The sequence below is a fragment of the Terrapene carolina genome, unplaced genomic scaffold (assembly GCF_002925995.2).
Source record: "Terrapene carolina triunguis isolate 2854851 unplaced genomic scaffold, T_m_triunguis-2.0 Scaffold242, whole genome shotgun sequence".
In the NCBI taxonomy this organism is placed as follows: Eukaryota; Metazoa; Chordata; order Testudines; family Emydidae; genus Terrapene; species Terrapene triunguis.
Genome location: NW_020664593.1, coordinates 9148012 through 9171108, shown reverse-complemented (window position 1 = coordinate 9171108; position 23097 = coordinate 9148012). Strand labels below are relative to the sequence as shown.

Here is a 23097-nt window from a genome sequence, read left to right as displayed (position 1 = left end):
GGGCAAATATAGTGCCCATCTATAAAAAGGGAAATAAAAACAACCCAGGAAACTACAGACCAGTTAGTTTAACTTCTGTGCCAGGGAAGATAATGGAGCAAGTAATTAAGGAAATCATCTGCAAACACTTGGAAGGTGGTAAGGTGATAGGGAACAGCCAGCATGGATTTGTAAAGAACAAATCATGTCAAACCAATCTGATAGCTTTCTTCGATAGGATAACGAGTCTTGTGGATAAGGGAGAAGCTGTGGATATGGTATACCTAGACTTTAGTAAGGCATTTGATACGGTCTCGCATGATATTCTTATCGATAAACTAGGCAAATACAATTTAGATGGGGCTACTATAAGGTGGGTGCATAACTGGCTGGATAACCATACTCAGAGAGTTGTTATTAATGGTTCCCAATCCTGCTGGAAAGGCATAACGAGTGGGGTTCCGCAGGGGTCTGTTTTGGGACCGGCTCTGTTCAATATCTTCATTAACAACTTAGATATTGGCATAGAAAGTACGCTTATTAAGTTTGCGGATGATACCAAACTGGGAGGGATTGCAACTGCTTTGGAGGACAGGGTCATAATTCAAAATGATCTGGACAAATTGGAGAAATGGTCTGAATTAAACAGGATGAAGTTTAACAAAGACAAATGCAAAGTGCTCCACTTAGGAAGAAAAAATCAGTTTCACACATACAGAATGGGAAGAGACTGTCTAGGAAGGAGTATGGCAGAAAGGGATCTAGGGGTTATAGTGGACCACAAGCTAAATATGAGTCAACAGTGTGATGCTGTTGCAAAAAAAGCAAACATGCTTCTGGGATGTATTAACAAGTGTGTTGTGAGCAAGACACGAGAAGTCATTCTTCCGCTCTGCTCTGGTTAGGCCTCAGCTGGAGTATTGTGTCCAGTTCTGGGCACCGCATTTCAAGAAAGATGTGGAGAAATTGGAGAGGGTCCAGAGAAGAGCAACAAGAATGATTAAAGGTCTTGAGAACATGACCTATGAAGCAAGGCTGAAAGAATTGGGTTTGTTTAGTTTGGAAAAGAGAAGACTGAGAGGGGACATGATAGCAGTTTTCAGGTATCTAAAAGGGTGTCATAAGGAGGAGGGAGAAAACTTGTTCACCTTAGCCTCTAAGGATAGAACAAGAAGCAATGGGCTTAAACTGCAGCAAGGGAGGTCTAGGTTGGACATTAGGAAAAAGTTCCTAACTGTCAGGGTGGTTAAACACTGGAATAAATTGCCTAGGGAGGTTGTGGAATCTCCATCTCTGGAGATATTTAAGAGTAGGTTAGATAAATGTCTATCAGGGATGGTCTAGACAGTATTTGGTCCTGCCATGCGGGCAGGGGACTGGACTCGATGACCTCTCGAGGTCCCTTCCAGTCCTAGAATCTATGAATAATACCTCCATATTGGTGCTGTACGTAACAAAATTCATTCCGCCCATGGATGGAAAAAATTAGAGGGAACATTGGTAGTGTTCCTTCACAAAATCTTCTCTACAGACACTTGATATTTGGATTACTGTGCTCCTATACTTATAGCCTACTGGGCATCTGTGGTAGCCATTAGTGCTTACACTTTCATTTGATGGTTTGGGACTCTTGAGGTATGTCTACACTCCATACTTATGACAGCATGTGGAGTACATACACTACACGCCCCCAAGCATGGGTATAAATAGCAGTGTAGATGGTGAGGCACTGCATAGGCGAGTAACATGCCAGAACCTCAGGGTATGAACCCTACGTGGCTCTCTACACGCTCAGGCAATGCATCCCCCGTCTACACTACTGTTTTTAGCAGTGTAGTGTTACAGCCTTTCCCCGCTGCAGGGAAAGACTCCATTGGGGAAATGCTCTGGCAGCTCTCTGCAGCAGGGAAAGGCTCCAGCAGCGGCTAAGCAGTGAGACCTCATCTCTGTGTTTCAGCTGGAATATTTAGTACATGAGCATTCACCTTGTGTTTTGTATTTTAACGTCCCTTCTCTAGAGATTTTCTGTGTTGTGCTCCTAAAGCAGAAATGATGTAGCTGGAATGAAACCTTTTGTAATCCTACTGGAGAACATCTCACCTGACCCCAGGTCTGACTGAAGGAGTAAACTATCTCTCTCTCCATTCTGTCAGCACAGATAATCTGAAAACATTTAAAATCTGTTTCTCCTTCAGCCTCTGCAAATAGGAGGGGGGCTGGGCCAGAGAAGGGGACATAATGACACTAGAACACAGACCTGTGCCTGCCAGTGGCCAGCTGGAAGAGTGCCCTGTGCTTAGGAGACTCTCCTCTCCAGAGCAGCTCAGGGTGAATGAAGAGGATCCGAAAATGAATGTAAGTAAGGCCTACTCCTGGCTCTTTAAACTTTTTCCTACAGTGGCTATGAATATGCTTGCATTTCCTTCATTGCCTGCAAATTTCTGGTAAACAGACTTCTACAGATCCTACAGCAACTGGGATGCCTCTTCCAGCATTATATTTACTTTCCCTCTTCTTATTGGTTAAGAAGTGCCTCACGTGACCTCTTAAATGAAGCATGGTTGTTTGGAAAATCTAGTAATAGGTGACTACAGATGCTCAGATGGCACCTTATTTTCAAAAAACAAAATGGTTGACCGCATGCACACACTCCCTGTCCAGGAGGGTTTAAACCACCCACTATACATGCTAGAGAAAAGAACAGTCTGGTGCATGGTTGGAACAGGACAAAATTCATGTACAAGTTACCTGTCTGAACATGTAGCCCATGTTGATAGTGATTGAAAGTTGTTACCATCATGCAGCTTTTTGGCTTATGTGAAACAAGACTATGGCCTCCATCTACCTACTCTTGGTTAAACGACATTTACCGAAGTTAGACATTTTTAAATTAGCAGGGCCAAATAAACTCACATCCACAAGTTTCAAAAGAGATGGCCGAGGAGCTGTCTGAATAGTTAATATTGATTTTTAATACTACTTGGGAAACTGAAGACGTTCCAGAGGGCTGGAAGAAAGTTAATGTTCCGCCAATATTTTTAAAAGGGTAAACGGGATAACCCAAATAATTATAGGCCTGTCAGCTTAACATCAATCCCAGGCAAAATAATGGAATGGCTGATCTGGAACTGGATTACTAAAGAATTAAAGGAAGGTGATTTAATTAATGCCGATCAACATGGGTTTATAAAAAATATATTTTGTTAAACTAACTTGATTATTTTTCGATTAAATTACAAATGTGATTGATAAAGGCAATGTTGATATGATATACTTAGGTATACTTCTGTAAAGCCTTGTTCTGCATGACATGTTAAGGAATTAGAACAATACCAAATCAACAAGGCACATGTTAAATGGATTAAAAATTACTAAATGATAGATCTCAAAACGTAATTGTAAATGGGGAAACATCAGTGAGTGGGTGTGTTTCTAGTGGATCCTGCTAGGATCAGTTCTTCACCTTACTTTGTTTAATTTTTTTTTAATCAGTCTCTTGGAAGAAAACATAAAATAATTACTAATAAAATGTATGGATGACACAGAGTAGGGGAGTGGTAAATAATGAAGAGGACAGATCCCTGATACGGAGCGATCTGGATCGTTTGTTAAACTAGGCGCAAACAAGTAACGTGTTCCAATATAACCAAATGTAAGTTGTACATCTAGGAACAAAGAATGTAGGTCATACTTATAGGATGAGGGGACTTTATCCTAGGAATCAATGACTCTGAAAAAGACTTAGGGATGGATGTCTGATCCTAAGGAGGCTGAAGTAAGAGAAGTTTGAACAGGAAGAAATTCATTACTGAAATCCATGGGGAAAACCACTGGGCTTCAAATGCTGATTTTAGGTAAGTTTCAATATATATATATTTGAGGGTGGTGGTGGTGAGATAAATGAAGTTTGATTGTAACCTAAGTGGTGTTTCTGAATTTTATTGCTAGACAATGTCCAGGAATTCCAGATGAAAACAGTTACCCTGCACTTCACTATCCCTGAGAAATGGTGCACATCTGGTCTCTATTCTTCTGTTTCTTCAGCCCAGTCTTCTCAAAATACACCACTCCAGGCCATATTTACTTCCAACCTGCAGGCTGACTTCAGCACTGTGTTCCTTCTACTCCTCTACCTTGAAGGATTTGCATTGTTGGTGGAGAGATGAGGTGGCTCAGCACTGCTTGGCTGTAGACACTGGGAGCAGAAATGAAAAGACAGGCGTTGCTGATTGTAACTTGAGGGCTAAGTGAGGCTAATGGCTGTAAGCAGTGAATATCTAATGCTGATGGCCTGAGGGCTTTACATGGCACTGGGACCCAAAGTGCTGCCCTGAGTACTTAGCAGGAATTGGTGCTAAGGTCAGAAAGCATTGTTGGGTGTGAGGGTCTGTGGTTGAGATCAGGATATATGTGGGGGTATGTCACCACTGGTAAAGCCACAATTTTGTTCATAGCTATTTATATTTGTGTTCATGTCTGTAAAATAAAATCCAGAGAACACAAGATGTCCACTAGTGTGTGATGTGGTTTGTCGTTTCTGCTCTGGGACGCTGCAACCAACAACAAAAAAGGCAAATGCAATAGACTATATAGCTCTTCTCCTTCAGGTCCTGATTCAGCAAGGTTCTTAAGCATGTGTGTTGTCCCATTGACTTATACATGTTCTCAAGTAACTTCCTTTCCTAGTGGTTGCCTGAGATGTGATCAGATTTTTTCACTTTCTAGGAAACATTACATCTTAGGGATAGAAGGACAAGATGCAGTTTAAACAGTTCAGTTTACCTATGGAGCCTCATTGGAAGAACAGCATAGAAAACTCTAGTTCCTTATCTGCTGAATAATACATTATTACCTGAAGGTATCTTTTAGTAAGCCTCTATTTTATTGCAAAGAGACAGAGCTAAGGTTGCTTTTGGAACCTTGACTCTGAATTTCCTGACTGATGCAGTTTTAAATAGGACAATCTGGAAAGCCTATGGGTTGGCTCGGTGCTTCCTAAAGATACTGTGTACTGAAGTAACAGTCTCTTCTGTAATACTTTTAGTTCAGGAATGCGGGCTAGGCTTTGCTTAACTCCGCTGATATTTTTTCACAAATTGCATGGCATACATAAGGGCATTTATATAATGGGCAACAAAATTTCATAGGTTAGTCTTCATTCCCTACCCGACCTACAATGATTTATTTTAATACTTACAAAAATTGATAAGACAGTTGGTGATATGGTAGTGCATAGTTTTTCACAGGTTGTCTCCACATCTCGCTATCTAGTTTCATTATAGTATTGTCCTCGTGTGGTGTTGCATGATATCACATGTATGATGACGACATTAAACTGTGAGAAATGCCCAGGCTCTACAGTGCTAAAATTGAGACATCTACTTCCCCTATAAAATGCTAGAGCTTCTGTCTATTCATTGCCTGTCCTTTGCATAACCTCTGTGGCATCTCATGTAGCCCAGAATGAAAGCCTTTTATATATTTCACTACACTTAAGCTTGTAGAACAAAAGTACAATACGGCAGCTTGAAAATACGAGGTGTAGTTCTTGGAGAAGTTGAAATGTCTTAGGAGTTTTTTGGTTTTTTTATATTATTCATTTATTTGTATTATCACACCACCAATGAGCCCCAGCCGTTTTGTGCCAGTGGTCTGGAAATTTGTCCCATTTGTCTTCCAGCACAACTTGCCCTGCTGATTATGGCTGGCTGATTTAAAAGATTGGGGTGGCTGGAAAGTCAACACTTAATTCTAGCCCTAGGAATGCGAACCAGTTGTTATACAAAGCAAGGAAAGGAGAAGGTTAAGAAAGTTCAATGTCTAAATTCCTTCCAGTGGAACTGGACTGATTAGATAAGAATTCAGAGCAGGTTTTTCCTAGCGGTCTGAAAAGCTTAGAGTGCAAATAAGCAGGATGATTTCTTGTTGTTGTCTTCTGTTCAAATGATTGGAAAAACAGACATGATTTCATATGCCAACAAAGGGCTCTCAGGTAAGGAACACAGAGATAACAGGTTTAATGCCCTAGAGATTGAGGTTACTTAATGTTTAGATTCTGGAGACTCTCTAGAGTTTTGATTCTCTGTGCTGTTGCCAGGGCCGGCTCCAGGCACCAGCTTGTCAAGCAGGTGCTTGGGGCGGCCGCTCCAGAGAGGGGCGGCACATCCAGGTATTCAGCGGCAATTCGGCGGACGGTCCCTCACTCCACCTGGGAGCGAAGGACCTCCCACCGAATTGCCGCCGCAGATCGCGATCGCGGCTTTTTTTTGTTTTGTTTTGGCTGCTTGGGGCGGCCAAAACCCTGGAGCCGGCCCTGGCTGTTGCCTGAGTTGTGTCAAGCATTAGCCTTCTACAGACACATTCACAATTTCTCCACTGCCTGATCCCCTTTTCCTAATATCTAGATTTTGCATAGCTCTTTTCTCTCACACACATTGTTTGGAGACATTACATCTCCTTCCCCTGGGAGGGGTGGTTCCTTAAATTGGTGCTGAAGCCAGCGTGAGAACACTTGTAGTTTGATTATCTGCATCACATTTACTGTACTGGACTGTAACTACATTTGTTTGTGTGTGTGTGTACTAGTGCTCCATCATCACAAGCGCAAATTGCAGTCATTAAGCATCAAGTTCAAAATCCCTAGACTCCCTGAAACCACAGGAATCTCAGCAGGGTTGACTCAGGGACCTAGGCGGCGGAAGGTCCCGCCCCTGAAATGCCGACGATGACCGGGGCGGCCGAAGATCCGGCCGCCACCCCCCAAATGTTAGTGCCCTAGGCGACCGCCTAGGTCGCCTAATGGGTTGCGCCGGCCCTGCATTGACTTGTAGAACACGCTGGCCCTGATTAAATGTAGTTTCCTGCAAATTCCTTTCCAAATGCTATCCAGCCTTTGAATTCCCCTGCCAATTCTTCTTTACAAATCACATCTTTTTCATTTTTAAAAATGTTTTTTTCTCCCCTGTTGCTGTATGAAAGCCGCTCATCAACCAGGGGTGCTGGCTGTCCCCAAAGTCTGTTTCAGTAAACAAACTGAAAAAATAAAGAAAAATATTTTTAATCCCTTTTATTTGGAGTCATCTTAAGTGGTATTTGTAACATTGCTGACTTTTTTTTAAAAAAAATACAGTTAGCTAAATGAAAAAAGAGCACTTGCTAACTTATGAGGACTATTCATTTCAACCCATCACCTCATAGTACCTATTTCCTTGTCATCCTGACTAAAAAACTTGAGTCCTGAGCATACGCAGACAATCAGTGTTTGATTTATACAGGGTCATCAGTTCTGGCAGTATGGAGCAGAAGTCCCAGATGGGAATGTTAAAATCATAGAACTGAGGTTACATGAGGATTCCTTCACTTAGGAAGGAAAAATCAAATGGCACAACTACAAAATGGGGAATAACTGGCTAGGCAGTAGTACTGCTGAAAAGGATCCTAGGGGATATAGTGAATCACAAATTGAATATTAGTCAACAAGGTGGAGATAGTCCAGAGAGCAACAAAAATGACAAAAGGTTTAGAAAACCTGACCTATAAGGAATGGTTAAAAAAAACTGGGCATGTTTAGTCTTGAGAAAAGAAGACTGGACCTGATAACTGTGTTCAAATAATGTGAAGGACTTCTATAAAGAGGATAGTGATTGATTGTTCTCCATGTCCTTTGAAAGTAGGACAAGAAGTACCGGGCTTAATTTGCAGCAAGGGATATTTAGGTTAGATATTAGGAAAAATATTGTGATTATAAGAGTAGTTAAGCTCTGAAATAGGCTTTCAAGGGAGGTTGTGGAATCCCCGTCACTGGAGATTTTAAAGAACAGGTTGGACAAACACCTGTCAGGGATGGTCCCGGTTTACTTGGCCCTGCCTCAGCAAAGGGGGCTGGACTTGAGGACCTCTTGAGGACCCATCCAGCCCTACATTTCTATGATTCTATGCCTAGAGCTAATGTGCTTGGGCCATCACTATCATTCCTTTACTACAAATAACTCCTAGCTAAAGACTAATTTACTCTGGGGTGGAATTACTTTGAAAACTTAAAATTCACAGCTACAACTGGCTGTTAACTGATACAGTGCACATCGTAATAGTGCATGGAAAATGGAGTAAGGGTTTATAAAGGAGTCTGGTCAAATGGCCAAAAGTGATTCATTGTATTTTACACTGAACTGCTTGATACGATGGTACAGAAATGTGTGTGTATGGGACATGTCAAACATCTGTTGACACCTTTATTATTCAGAAAGAGCAATGGCCAATTGTTGCTTACATCTCTTAATAAAAGTTTCTCACACACTAGATTTAACGAGGCTTTTATGGTATGTTTATATCTCATTGTTGGGACACCGGGAGATGAGTTCTTCCTCTTTCAGTTGCAATGTTGCTAAAACACAATGATTTGTACAGCAGCAGTTTAGTTTATTGTAAATCACCTTACTATTAACAGGGAATAGATTAGAATTTGTTTTAACAATACCATTTTATACTGAAGGCATTCCAAAATTCTTTATATATTATTGAAGTTTAGATCCACATTGCAAAAACCACCACTATGTTAGTACCAATTGGCCCCTTTGTTGGCAGCCTCAGCAGAGAGGCTAAGGCTTGGTCTTCGCTACAGACTTATGTTGGTATAACTACGTCGCTCAGGGAAAATCCACATGCCTGAGCGACATAGTTATGCCAACCTAACCGCTGGTGTAGGCAGCGATATGTGGACAGGAGGGCTTCTCCCATCAGCGTAGCTAATGTCTTTTGGGGAGGTGGATTAACTCTTCCAATGGGAGCAGCTCTCCCTTCACTGTAGGTAGTGTTTTCATTAAGCACTACAGTGGTACACACTGCAGTGCTGTAAGGCCTGGTCTACACTGGGGGGGAGGGGTTGATCTAAGATACGCAACTTCAGCTACGAGACTAGCGTAGCTGAAGTCGACGTATCTTAGATCGACTTAGATTGACTGACTTCGCGTCCTCGCGGCGCGGGATCGATGGCCGCCGCTCCCCCGTCGACTCCGCTTCCGCCTCTAGTTCTGGTGGAGTTCCGGAGTCGACGGAGAGCGCATTCGGGGATCGATGTATCGCGTCGAGATGCGATACATCAATCCCCGATAGATCGATCTCACTATCCGCCGACAAGCCCATAGTCTTAAAGGGGCCCTGGAGACCAAACTACCCTGTTACCCCTAAAAGAGGTCCCTTTATTAAGGGGTGAATCATATAGGTAGAGCAGGATCAGGAATCTGGTGGTGCTGGTACCTGCCTTGTACCTGTTCTATGGACTTTGGTCTTTAGTGTCACCAGTCTACCAGTTTAATTACTGAAAGTGGCAAAAATCCCATTGTGCAGCTGCATTTCTGAGACAATGCTGTATATAACAGATCTGATATTTCAATTTGGGGTTCTAGTTTATAGCAGCATAGCATTGTCTAACAGAGCATAATGACAGTGGTAAATACATTTAGATACTGTCTATTCTTTTCCAGTCTTCTGGTGTTTATTTTCTTTGCACTATATCGCTAGTTTCCTGCTAGTATGAAGATAGTTGGTAGCTGAAAATAAAGCTGTTTACTTTAACCTTTCACCTTTCATTGTTGCAGATCTCAAGTTCCACTTATAAATATAGGAGTGAGGAGTTTAAGAGACAGTTTTCACATCTGCCAGATTTGGAGAGGCTCATAGTAGGTAAGATGTGAACAAACCAACCAAACTCTATTATTGTTGATAATGCCAAAGTTGCAGCAGCAGGTGTTTGTAAGACAAACAACTTTAGCGATAGCACGGGAATCTGTTTCACTCCTCCCTCCTATGTGGACTAGCAGCAAACTGCTTTTCAAAGAAGAGCTTCCCAGCTCTTCTCCCTGTAACCCTGACCTTAAAAGTAGACTCCTATGCTGGAGGAATGCCTCCAGCCCCTCTGGATGGTGGTCATGGGGTGTCTCTTAAGGTAACTTCTCCTATCCTTCCCATAGATGGCAAAACACCTATTGGCCATGGAACGTATGTAAGGTAGCACCTGTCACAGGCAATCATGAGGGGAAAGGAGAGGCCAGGCCATCCTGAGAAGGATGTGCTGGGACAGCATATTGAATAGATAGGCTCAGAAATGTTTGGATTATGACTGGCTTGGAGAATGTGAGGAAAGAGCAGAGTTAGAATTATATCCTAGACATTTTTATTTGTGCCACTGGACTCTTTTCTGGCATGGGCAATACATTTGGTGCATCTTCACATTTTGCTGCTTCAGACACTTAACAGATGTTGAATGAGAGGGAGGTGAAGGGGGGCAATTTTTTAAAATGGTAATTAACAAAGGCTAACTAGGTCTAACAGAGGAGAGGGGGTTAATACGGAATCTAAACTCAAAGCTCTCTTGAAATGAGTCTCAACAAATGAAGCCTAAAAAAATTAAATAAATCATGTTTCTCATTAAGGTGACACTGGGTTTAAGTGAAGCATCTTTAAAAATGTGTCCAAGTGCAACCATTTCTCAGGCTGGCAGGGAGTTGAGCACTGTGTTAGTGATGCCTATCAGTCCATCTGTCTGGCTTCTGCAGGAGATAAAGTCCCAGAAAGCATTGCTCACAGTTGTCATTGCATGAGTCCTGTTTCTGGCACTGCCAGTAGAGATTTTGCCACCCATGAGAAAGCAGCAATGGCACAGAGGATAGTAGATGTTACCTTGACAGACAGACAAACACATGTCCAGAGGGACTCCTGAAAGCTTTCTCCTTGCATAGAAGTCTGTTTTTTAAGAAGGTCAGGATTGCAGGGAGAAGAATTGGGATGCTCTTCTTTCTGAAGCAATAAACAGCCCATGGCGGAGGGAGGAGAGAAACGGACTTGCAGCACAGAACTGTCACTTCTTCCTGGTATGCTATTTCAAAGGACTGTATAAGGCAGAAGTCTAATATGAAGGCATTTCTTCTGGAAGGTGATATGCCATGGCACCTATGTCAGGTGTCTTATCAGGCGAATGGTTTGTGAAAAATTCATTTGCCAGGGGCGGCTCCTATGTCTCAATGATGGCGTTTTTGTGGTGGTGGTGGGGGAGTAAAGGGAAAACTCCCTCTCCCCAAAGTCATGGCCTATGAATTGTGTTGCTAAACTCCTTGCTTTGAGGCAAGGTAGTGAATGGGAAAGAGAGAGAACCATATCATCAGGTTTACCAAAGACTATTCAAGAAATGAAGCACAACAAGCAGTGTCTTTCTGAGGGATTAATGTACCTCCCAAGGGGCATTCTCAGGTAAAAATATTACCTATTTCTTGGGGTCCTGTGATGCTAGCCTAGTGCTAAGCAGAAAAGGGAAAAGATGCACATTTTAAATTCACCATGACCCAGGCAAATAAGTTTGGAATTTTTTTTGTAAACATGTCAGAATATTTTTGGATATTAGAGAGGTGGTAAGAATTTCTAAGGTGTCTCGAATAGCTAGGTAAGTCACGCTTACCATGAGCTCTGTCCCTGCTCCTTAATAATCAGCTCAGAACCTTTATGAGAGAGCAAGGACCTCACTAATAAGTGGTCTGCAGAATTTAGGACCATTCCATGGAGTCTTTTCTTCAATCTAAAAAGAACTTTGGGTTTGTTGGGCTCAGAGAGAAAATACAATGATATCCGCTACCACCAGCCCATTTGCCTCAGATACTTACAAGAAATGCGTAGTGAAAATCACTCCAGATCTCACCATAGTTATGGAAATGAATTGGAAAATATGTAAACTACTCTACAATCTTAACTGGATGACTACTGCTAAAAAGGATAAAGCTTGCTGATCACCAGGGTGAACTGGAACCATGTATACTATCAAGAGGACATCAGTGGGACTGCAAGGACAGGATTACAGATCTGGAGAAAAAGAATGTTTCGACTAGAAGAAAAACAAGGGGTTAGTGAGAAAAGAACATCAAGCTGTTGTATTTACCTGAAGGCACTGAAACACCTGTTTTGAGCCCTGCCTTTCTGTTCTGCCAGTTGTTATCAAATGGAGAGCTTAAAACCCAGCAGACCCACTATCTTCTTGCCTCTGTACCTGATGCTGATGACACACCTCACCACTTCTTAATAGGTCACTCAGCAAGCAAGCCTGACTGTACCACTGGAGACCCACTTAACAAATACACTGTATCAGAGATAAGTATTCTGATACCAAAATAACATCATGGTTTTTCAGGGTTTATCTCTTGCAACAAAAAGGCAGCCTTTAATCCAGGAAGACAGTCTTGCTAGATGCTTGGTGTTGTGGCTACAGCACCGTCTACCCAGAAACAGCAACGTGCTTTTATAGAAGAGAAATTAGAACCTTCACCCACCTGGAAGCAAATTCTATTAAGCATATTTGCCATGAACAGACTACCTGGGATTTGAAGAATACACTTGCTGATGGACTAATCCCAGCAATATAGCACCTCCTCAGTCAGAAGCAAACAAAGTCATTATTTTATGTAATTACTCTTTTACCCCATGGGAGCAGCATTCATTTAAAAGGACCTTTTCTGACCTCCAGTCTTAAAACCATTCATTTGCTTGGTATAGTGGATTTTAACCCAAGCTGTAGTAGTTGTTATTCATCTACAAATATTTAACGTAGTTATCACCTACTCATTGTTATCAACAGAAATGTAACTACTGCTGTTCTTTATAATATGTTTTTCTTTTTTGTAGTTACTCTTGTACATTCTTATAATTATGAGAATTAGAGATAAAGATTATACAAAAATGACAGTGATTCCATACCTATCCTATAAACTAAGTGCCTTAGATTTTCATAGTGTAAACGTTTAAAAAATCTGATTGGAAGAGCACCAGTTCATTAAAAAGTTTGTTTTCATCTTTAACATTTTATATCTGTTTTTACAATTCGGCTCATAGGTTACTAGCACTAGGATTAACATTTAGTCTCAATTTTCGGTTTGCCTATTTTGTGCATTTTGACATCCCATTGTGTATTATCAGTTCCACTGTTTTGTTGCTGATCACTTGCATCATGCTCATGCTCTACTCTGGGGGGATCCCCATGTGCATATTCTTCCCTGAGCTCTGCAAGGAAGCGTGTTTACTAGTAGCAGCAAAGCTGACACCAAAGAGGCAGCTGGTTGGCAGGTAGAGAGAAGGGAGATAGGGTGGAGAAATGGCCCCAATGTGTTTTGGTGGTGACGTTCTTATACCTGCCCAAAAGACCCTTATAAACACAGAAGGGCATAAAAAAAATTAATAAAAGGGTTAAGATGGAATTCTTTTAAAAGTCAGGACACAGTATTTAAAGGTTTCTCTATCAGAAGACTGATTTGGACAGTGTCTCTTTTAATTTTTGCTATGCTGCCTGTTAACTTGAATTTCTTTCAGCCTGTTCTAACTTGTTTCTTGTCAGTTCCGCTTTCAGTTTCTCATATATTGGGGTTGCAAATATTGCCGGGTAATTTTAATTTGTTGAAAACACTGTTTCCATTTGAATGTGGGGGGGAAATTCAAGGAAATTTTTATTGGTCCTCAGTTTGTAAAAGTTGATGTGTATTAAAGCTAAATTTTGGCCCAAGTTTCATCTGACAATGTCCCCATAATAGTCATGGTTGTTTCAGCCTCATGCATGTAATTTAATACCTCAAATGTGTAAAACAAATCAACCTAGTATTTATATAGAATTTATATTCTTAGGGTGGGATTTTCAAAAGGGCTTAATGTTGTCCTAATGTTGCTTTCAGTGTAGCTAATAGGAATCTTACCCTTTACTTCAGTGGGAAGAATGAAGCCAGTACTAGGCATTTACGAAAATCGTACACTTACTGCTTCAATGGTGAATCTTTCTGCTCTTTAAATCACAGTGACACCAGTAAAGAGATGAATTAGCTCCTTGCTGTTGTTAATAGAGATCCATTAATGCAGGGGTTCTCAAACTGGGGGTCAGGACCCCTCAGGGGGTTGTGAGGTTATTACATGGGTGGTCGTGAGCTGTCCGCCTCCACCCCAAACCCCGCTTTGCATCCAGCATTTATAATAGTGTTAAATATATTTAAAAGTGTTTTGAATGTATAAGGGTGTGTGTGTGTCACACTCAGAGGCTTCCTATGTGAAAGGGGTCACCAGTACAAAAGTTTGAGAACCACTGCATTAATGGACTGTTCAAGAAACAGTCAGTTCCCAGCAGCGATATTTCAGCCAGAGGCCATTTCATATAGGTAATAAAAGTAAAAAGAAACCTTGACTGAAAAAGACCTCTGACTGAAGTGTCCTGGCCAGAATGTAGATATCTACTAAGTATGGATTTTTTAGCTCGTTGTGAGTTGTGATATGATAAGGAGTGTAAAATGATTCACCTTAGAAATGTACAATACATTATATTGTGGCATGTGTGACTGGTTGACTATATATTCTGAATTAGTAGACAAAATATTGCCTTTGTATTCTGCCACTTCATTCAAGTGGCCTGTAGCTTGACTTGTAGAGTGCAATTTCTATATTCTGCTTGATTTTCTTTGCAAAACAGAAGTTCATTGACTGCCATGCCTTGCCAGATACCTGAAACCAGAGGGTAATACACAATGGCCAGAGTTCTGCTTTCCCTGATCACACAAATAATTCCATTGACTTTGGTGATGTAGGACATCAACAGGATTCCTTATCATAAATAAAGTAAACTAGATTTGGCCCAATATGAGTTTAATTTTTATGGAGTTTTCCTTTGAGTAATGAAAGTTATTCCCCTAATTTTGAGTTCTAAATCAAAGAGAGTTGGGTTTACAGAAAAAAATAAGGTTGGTCCTATTGGACTGTAATGAGTGAGTAAGCTCATCTTGGTCTTTGTGTATAGATTATGCCTGTGCCCTCCAGAAGGATATTCTGCTGCAGGGACGCCTGTACCTCTCTGAAAACTGGCTCTGTTTCCACAGCAACATCTTCCGATGGGAGACCACAGTAAGTTATTTTGTGTATTTGGTTATTGGTTTGCTTAAAAGAAATCCCCTATCCCTTTTTGTTTTGGGGGATCATATCTGAAGCTTTCTGGTTGAGGGATCCTTCTTGGTGATGGTAATCATGGAGGGCATCCCATTGGTGCTGGTCCTGCAAAAGGAAGCCGGCCGCTGTGACTGGAGTTACAAATCTCTATAGTACAGTAAAATCAAAGAGCAGCCTGGAAGTCAATGGAACACTAAGATCAGTCTGTTCAAAATTGTCTCTCTTCCTATATTGGATAACTTGATCTGATATAATTTTTTGTAGGTTTTCCCCCTACATATACTTGAGGTGCCCTTTCACTCTTTGACTTTTTTAATCCTCTGCCAAAAAAAAAAAGATTCTTCATGAAGACACTTTGCCTTTTATGAAAGAATGGGTGTATTATATTATGTGTACTCAGATGGATCTCCATGCCCTTATATCTGTTCTCATCTGGTTTGTTTTGGCATTCCCTGTGTTGCATACTTGCAATTTGGTTTAGCTGCTGATGTGGGCTTGCCTATGTGACGGGTTGGATCACAGAAACCCCCTTGGGAGCTGCCACCTGATGTGCAAAGACTACCCCTGCTTCTGTTTTCCCTGCCAGCTCAGGACTCCAGCACCCTGTCTTGCTGAGCGAGACACTCCAGTCTGGCTGCAGACACAGACCCAGGGTCTGAATCACTTGTCCCAAAGCTGCAAGTTTACCTAAAAATAGCTCACAGGAGTATGCTTGTCTTTAGCACTCAGATGCCCAACTCCCAATGGGGTCTAAACCCAGATAAATCCGTTTTACCCTGTATAAAGCTTATGCAGAGTAAACTCATAAATTGTTCGCCCTCTATAACACTGATGGAGAGATATGCACAGTTGTTTGCTCCCCCAGGTATTAATACATACTCTGAGTAAGTTACTAAATAAAAAGTGATTTTATTAAATACAGACAGTAGGATTTAAGTAGTTCTAAGTAGTAACAGACAGAACAAAGTAAGTCACAAGCAAAATAAAATAAAATGCGCAAATCTATGTCTAATCAAACTAAATACAGATAATCTCACCCTCAGAGATGTTTCAGTAAGTTTTTCTCAGACTGGACACCTTCCAGGCCTGGGCACAATTCTTTCCCCTGGTACAGCTCTTGTTCCAGCTTAGGTGTTAGCTAGGGGATTCTCCATGACGGCTCCTCCCCCTCTCTCTTCTGTTCCACCCCTTTATATATCTTTTGCATAAGGCGGGAACCCTTTGTCCCTCTGGGTTTCCACCCCCCCTCACTGGAAAAGCACCAGGTTAAAGATGGATTCCAGTTCAGGTGACATGATCACATGTCACTGCAAGACTTCATTACTCACTTGCCAGCACACACATATACAGGAAGACTCACAGGTAAACAGCCATCTGCAGACAATGGGAGTCATCAAGATTCCAAACCATCATTAATGGCCCACACTTTACATAATTACAATAGGCCCTCAGAGTTACATTTTATATTTCCAGTTTTAGATACAAGAGTGGTACATTTATACAAATCAGATGATCATACTCAGTAGATTATAAGCTTTGTAATGATACCTTACAAGAGACCTTTTGCATGAAGCATATCCCAGTTACGTTACATTCACTTATTACCGTATTTTCTCTAAAACTATCCCAGTTACATTATATTGACTTATTATCAAGTTTTTATAAAACCATATAGACTGCACAACGTCACAGCCTACGCAAACAGTTAATTCACGGTAAGCGGGGATGTGAATGTACCCTGCACTAGCCCACCACGGATTAACTGTCCATGTGGATTCCACTGATGCAAATTAACAGTTTTAGCAATAAGACTAGCTTGGACCTACATCAGAACTGCTGCAGAATACAGATTCCCTGTAGGAGAAATGTTTTCTGTAAAATATCTTAGCTAAAGGTTCTGAAATTATGGTCAGTGTCTTTCCAGTGGTCTGAAGAAAGCTGGATGTCCACATGGTGCTGGCTCCTTCTTATTTTCAGCTCCTAAAGTGCATTAAAAAGCAGCTACAATTATATTACTTTTTCATGAGAGCAATTGCTGTAGTTGCCACAGGGATGTTATGCAGTTGAGAATAGGGAAGGGAAGGGTGGTCTGCCCAATTGCCAACGGAAGGGGATGGAGGCGTTAACAATTTCTGGATTAAAATGTAGTCCACACTGTGAAAAAGTTTCTAATCTTTTGGATTAGACAGTACCAGTGCTTTTTGAAGAATGCAGGAGAAGTGATAAATAGCCTATTTATACATAAAATATAGAAAAACTGTTGAAATGTTTTATTCAACATAATGATCTAGATTGTCTATACCAAGAAGTCAAATTCATCTGCAGGGTTACTCCATTGAGCTCAATGCTGGAGTTACACCGGAGATGGATGTGAGGTGAAGTGTTTAAAAGGAAATGCCAAAAGACCATGATGAGATTTTTCTATTTGGATCTTCGGCCTTGTGTGTATAAGCTATGCAAAGATGGCTTCCAGCTGAAACAAGCATGCTATAACTCTTACTGACTGACCAGACGGAAGCTCTTTTTTGGATCACCTTGGGGAGCTGCTTATTAACATTCTAGATGGTTGCAGTTTAAGTGTCACCTGTACTAATGTGCAGAGCACATGCCTGCACCCCACACGTCAACTGGGAAGACCCCACAGCAGTGTTTATAGACTCATAGACTTTAAGGCCAGAAGGGATCATCGTGATCATCTAGTCTGACTTCCTGCACATTGCAGGCCATGGAACTTCACCCACTCCTGTAATAGACCCCTAACCTCTGCTGAATTACTGAAGTCCTCAAATCATGGTTGAAAGACCTCAAGATACAGAGACTCCACCATTTACACTAGTTTAAACCTGCAAGTGACCCGTGCCCTGGGCTGCACACCACTTGGCAAATGTACCTGCATGCACATCTGTCAGGCTGCTAGCAGAAATGAAACATTACAGCAGAAAAAGCGAGTACAAATGTCTTCTCCAGTGTAGCAGCCAGGATTGGCATTCAGATTTGTGGGGCTCAGCTTGCTGTCAGGATAGGGTTTGTGTCATGAATCTTCTAGTCTTGCTGTGGGAGGGTAAAGGTGCAGTGAGTTGTCAGTTCACTATTTGGTCCTGGTGCGCTCAGCTGGGCTGGGCAGGGCTGTGAATTACAAGGCTTTGGTATGCTTGTGCTTAAGGCTGGTCCTAGTGTCCTGCACCCTACATCTACTATGCTTTATTCAAGTAGCGTGGGTTAGTTTGATGTTGAGTTCCTCTTGCGTGTCTTGTGCCCTGTGGATTTCTGGGATTTATAACTTTTCTATGTGTGTTTTTGTATCTATTTCTGTTCAGATTTCTATTGCCTTGAAGGATATAACCTTCATGACAAAGGAGAAGACTGCGCGGCTCATCCCAAATGCCATCCAAATTGTAACAGAAGGGGAGAAGGTGAAAAGCTAGTATTTCCTTTTTTCATAATAATTCCTGGGGTGGAGCATTTGTTGATTCCTGTTGGCTAAGGCAACTGTCCCAATTGTATATTTAAACTGCAGTTATGATCAGAGAAGTGACTGTTTCTTTAAAAAAAAAAAAAAAAAAAAAAATCTTACTCCACACACCTGCTCCCTGTGTGTGTCACAATCAGATCTGATAACTTTGGTGACTACAACAAGTGTTTGCTACTCTTTACTTGGGTTAGCACTGCAGTGTCAGCACAGCTGTGGGAGAGGATGTCAAAGTCTATTCTGTAACATCAACAGAATTGTCAGCTAAGTTTCAGTTGCAAAATCTTTATTACTAGTAATGATGCCTAGGCCAGAAAGAACCCAGTGAGTCAGAGCTAAAAACTAGTAATATCTTTTTACTTGTTATTGGAGCACAGTTGCTGTGGAATCAGTGAACACAATAAACACAGGGCCCCATGATGCCATTTTTAGGGATTTCCTTTTCAGAGTGGGTTTGCATTGGAATTTGATGTTTTGCAACCTCTATAAATAAAACACATTCTTGGAAGACAGTTGCTAACTGCTAATAGGGCTGTTTTGTAATGGGTTTTGGTATAATTAGGAGCTTCTCCCTGCCTCCTGGGTGCTGTATTCTCCACTAGCTGTAGCTTCTGGGTGAATTTCAAAGGGATTCCAAAGAGCAAGTTGCAATAGGTTAGCTTGCCCAATCTGGATTGGGATGGGAGTTGGCCCATCACCAGCTTTTCAGTAACCTTCCCTCACAGAAAAACAAAACTGTTAGGCCGAAAACAGGGTGACAGGTGCCTAGTATGAGTCTGTTGATGTTTTTGTGGAAGGGTCCAGTCGGCTGCTTATTCAATATAGCTGACACTGAAGGGAGACCCTTGCAGTTCCATAGTGGGTCCCATGAGTCTTACTAGTTTTTACCTGCTGCGAAGGACATGATTCTATCCCTGTGCTGAACAGGTTACAAACTTTAAAAAATGGAATGAGTAACAGTGAATGACAAGGCAAAACACAAGAGAGCAGATTAGGTAAACCAGAGATTCTCAAACTTTTGTATTGGTGACCCATTTCACACAGCAAGCCTCTGAGTGCAACACCGCCTTATAAATCAAAAACACAGTTGTTTATATTAAACACTATTATACATGCTGGAGGCGAAGCGAGGCTTGGGGGTAGAAGCTGACAGCTTGCAACCACCATGTAATAACTTCATGACCCCTCTGAGGGGTCACAAGCCCCAGTTTGAGAACCCCTGAGGTAAAGGATGGATGTGCCAGGCCTTGGTGAGAAGATTAGCAAGAAAAAATCATGCAAACAGTGGGTGTGAAGGAGGAGGGTGAGGGTACTGATAAGTGGAGACTGTTGCAGGCATAGAGGGATACGTGAAGGTGAGAGTGGGAGAAAGAGGTTAAGGGAGCAGATAAATGATATAGAGGACATTTTTTATGCTGGAGTAAGTGCTTGCAAGTAGATGCCACAAAAAGCAACAAAAATGTTTTATATAATATATAGACAGTGGGAATCTAGCCCTTTGTACAAGCTTCAGTAAGTGTCCTCAATAGCTGCATATCACATTGACTGCCTAGTTGTAGGTATTAATCCATTTCCCTGGGGCCATGATTTTGAGGGAATTAAATAAAGCAAGCTATCATCTTATCTTCCATACAGTTTTTCTTCACATCCTTCAGTGCTAGAGATAGAAGCTACCTCAGTATCTTCCGCTTATGGCAGAATGCACTGCTGGACAAGGTAAGGTTTTTTGTTTTTGGGGGAGGGGGGGGGGGAAAGGAGGTGATTAAAAATAATTAAAAAAAAAAAAGCTAAGGATCACTTTCTCTAGTGAGCACTAGACCTGCACTGGAGGCTAAATGATTTCAGAAACAGAGGTTTGGTTCTTCAAGTATTCCAATCAATAGTCGAAGTTGGGGTGGGGTGGAAGAAAGTATTGGTACTCTCCCAGGCTCCACTCACTTCAGATTCCTAAATGAGACTCCAGTCAAAGAAGATCTTCATAATATGATGATTCTTCTCTTTTCTTGCATTTACATTTAAAATGTTTTCATTATCTGCAAAGTTAATAACTCCATTGGGATGGCAGAGCAGCTCACACCTCTTTTGGAGTTATTGTTTCAGGCTATCTGTAAACTCAGGCAGATATTACTGGATTGATTTATATTTGGTTCACATTTTTAAGGTCATCTTTGTGACCATAAGAGAGAGAGACTTTTTTTTATGAATAGGCTTAGATTCTGGAAAACAAATTGGCATCATCTCAAGAAAAGTAAACTAGGTTGAACCCTCTGCCAACCAGCTCAATATGACCCCTGAGCTGAAAAGATACAACAAAGATGAAGGCTGAACTACATACAGGTGTGTTTTGGCAACTTCTGCTAGGTAGCTTGAGTCATATGGCAACTTGTGTACACTTAATCTGATGATTCTTCCTGAAAATGCAATGACATGTTTGTTGCAAAGAGTCAATGCAAATAACATGCTTCTCTGGATCTCTTTCCTATAACTCACAGTTCTCATTGTTTCAATATTTCAAAACAGAGGCAGCTAAGCACCAAGATACACAAATATAACATTGAAGGAGAATGTCCCCCAGAGACTTAAATCTGCTGCACTGTTTATATACATATCCTGCACATAATCTTAGCTAATTTACAGTTAAGGTGGCTCAAACGTGTTTAAAAGAAATACAAACACTAAAATTCAAGGAAAACACCATTTAAGGTAACATTTAACTTCCAGATCAGCCACAAATCCACATCCCTTACAAACCGAATACTGTCACACTCATAACTCCATGTCAAACTCTTTTTCAATTCCAGCATCCAGTATAGACAACTACAATGTATCCACCCAATTCCTCACTATCTCCTATTCAAGTGCGCAACCTTCACTCCAACCTCATATTTTTCTTGTACTGTACACATTTTCTTGTAGATGTTACCACTACAGGAATGGGTATGGATACTGTATCTTAATCCAGCTCATCGTGGATAAAAATTGATGTTACTAATAATAAAAGGAGGCAAGGGCATGTGCAGGAATTTAAATTTCACTGTTTTTGGAGGGGCACATTCTGGGCCCCGTCCTGGGGCTGAAGGAGCTGTCAGCTCCTGCCCCGGGGCCGGAGGAGCTCTGTGCCCCAGTCAATTACTGGGGAGCCTATGCCCCTGCTTGTCTCCCCTTGTGAATGCCTTGGGAGGGAGAAAAATGATTTTCACTTTGTCATGGTGGCTAGGGAAGCTGAATGAGGGGGAAGCCTATGGCATTAGAGAGCTATTGTGGCAATATTTAAAAAAATTATCTCTGTCATTACTCAAAAAGAGAGCATTTTGAAAATTTCCTCATCAAGTTAGTCAATATTTTAAAAAGTGTATGCTGTCTTAATGTAGAGTCACTATTGACCTATCCGTAATATAATAAATTTCACAGACACTGAAATGTATATTAGTAGCTTCACGTCCTATAGTCCCTTGGTGTCATAAATGTCCATTTGCATTTTGTTGAGGGAGAATCAGCAAAGCAAAATCTAATCAGGCATGTCATTAAAACCCTGAACAAACATAACAAAAGTGCTCCTGATTTCTAACAGAACAAGTATAACTCGTAATCAGGTTTCAGTTTCAACTCCTGCAAGTTTTCTTCCTTAGCAGTTTTGGATTTATTTTTCACTCTGAATTTTAGTTTAGTCAATTAGCTATTTTGAGCTTTCATAGAATCACAGGGTTGGAAGGGACCTCAGGAGGTCATCTAGTCCAACCCCCTGCTCAAAGCCGACCAATCCCCAGACAGGTTTTTACCCCAGTTCCCTAAATGGCCCCCTCCAGGATTGAACTCGCAACTCTGGGTTTAGCAGGCCAATGCTCAAACCACTAAGCTATCCTTCCCCCTTTGCTGGGTACAGAATTGCTCCTGAGTGCAATTACATTGCAGGAGGCAGAAGAGAGCTTTAGGGGTGTGGGATCAAGTAGCTAGAATTCCTCTTGATGTTTCCGAGGCATACATACCAGAGCAATAGCTCTGCCACCCTTGCAGCCAGCCAACTCCTCAATGCTGATGGGGGTATGTGGGGGAGTCTTTTCCTCACTCCCTTTTGAGCAGCTAGTGCTGTTGTAGAGAGCTAATTGGGAGCAGGGAGGAGGGATAGCTCAGTGGTTTGAGCATTGGCCTGCTAAACCCAGGGTTGTGAGTTCAATCCTTGAGGGGGCCATTTAGGGAACTGGGGTAAAAAAATCTGTCTGGGGATTGGTCCTGCTTTGAGCAGGGGGTTGGACTAGATGATCTCCTGAGGTCCCTTCCAACCCTGATATTCTATGATTCTCCCAGACTAATTCTAGCCATCCTTGTGCAGGGGCACAAGGGAGTATGGGAAGGAGGGGAATTTGTTGTGCTTCTCCCTCCCTACTCCCCTGCACAACTGGCCAGAATCTATTAACTTTTATCTTGAAAGTCTGCAGAGATGCACAGAAAGAACGTCTGTTTAGTTTCTCATCCAAACTCCTATAATTGTGAAAAATGCATTCCATGCTCATTCTGAAGTATCGTAGGGCAGTATCAATAGGGTTACCATTCGTCCGGATTCCCCCGGACATGTCCGGCTTTTTGAGCTAAAAATAGCGTCCGGGGGGAATTTGTAAATGTCCGGACTTCCCCCCCACCCATGCAGAGCGCGCGCCGCTAACAGGGCAGCCGGCCGGATGGTGCCATTTACATGGGGC

General features: G+C 41.7%; 1 protein-coding gene across 1 annotated transcript in view; it reads left to right on the top strand.

The window, feature by feature from the left end:
- GRAMD1C (GRAM domain containing 1C) overlaps positions 1–23097 on the top strand; it is an 89857-nt gene that overhangs the window by 30260 nt on the left and 36500 nt on the right. Inside the window, 6 exon segments of the mRNA XM_029912774.1 lie at positions 9576–9660; positions 14786–14889; positions 18249–18344; positions 20036–20116; positions 21317–21337; positions 22001–22015. Coding sequence (XP_029768634.1) covers positions 9576–9660; positions 14786–14889; positions 18249–18344; positions 20036–20116; positions 21317–21337; positions 22001–22015 — 402 coding nt within the window.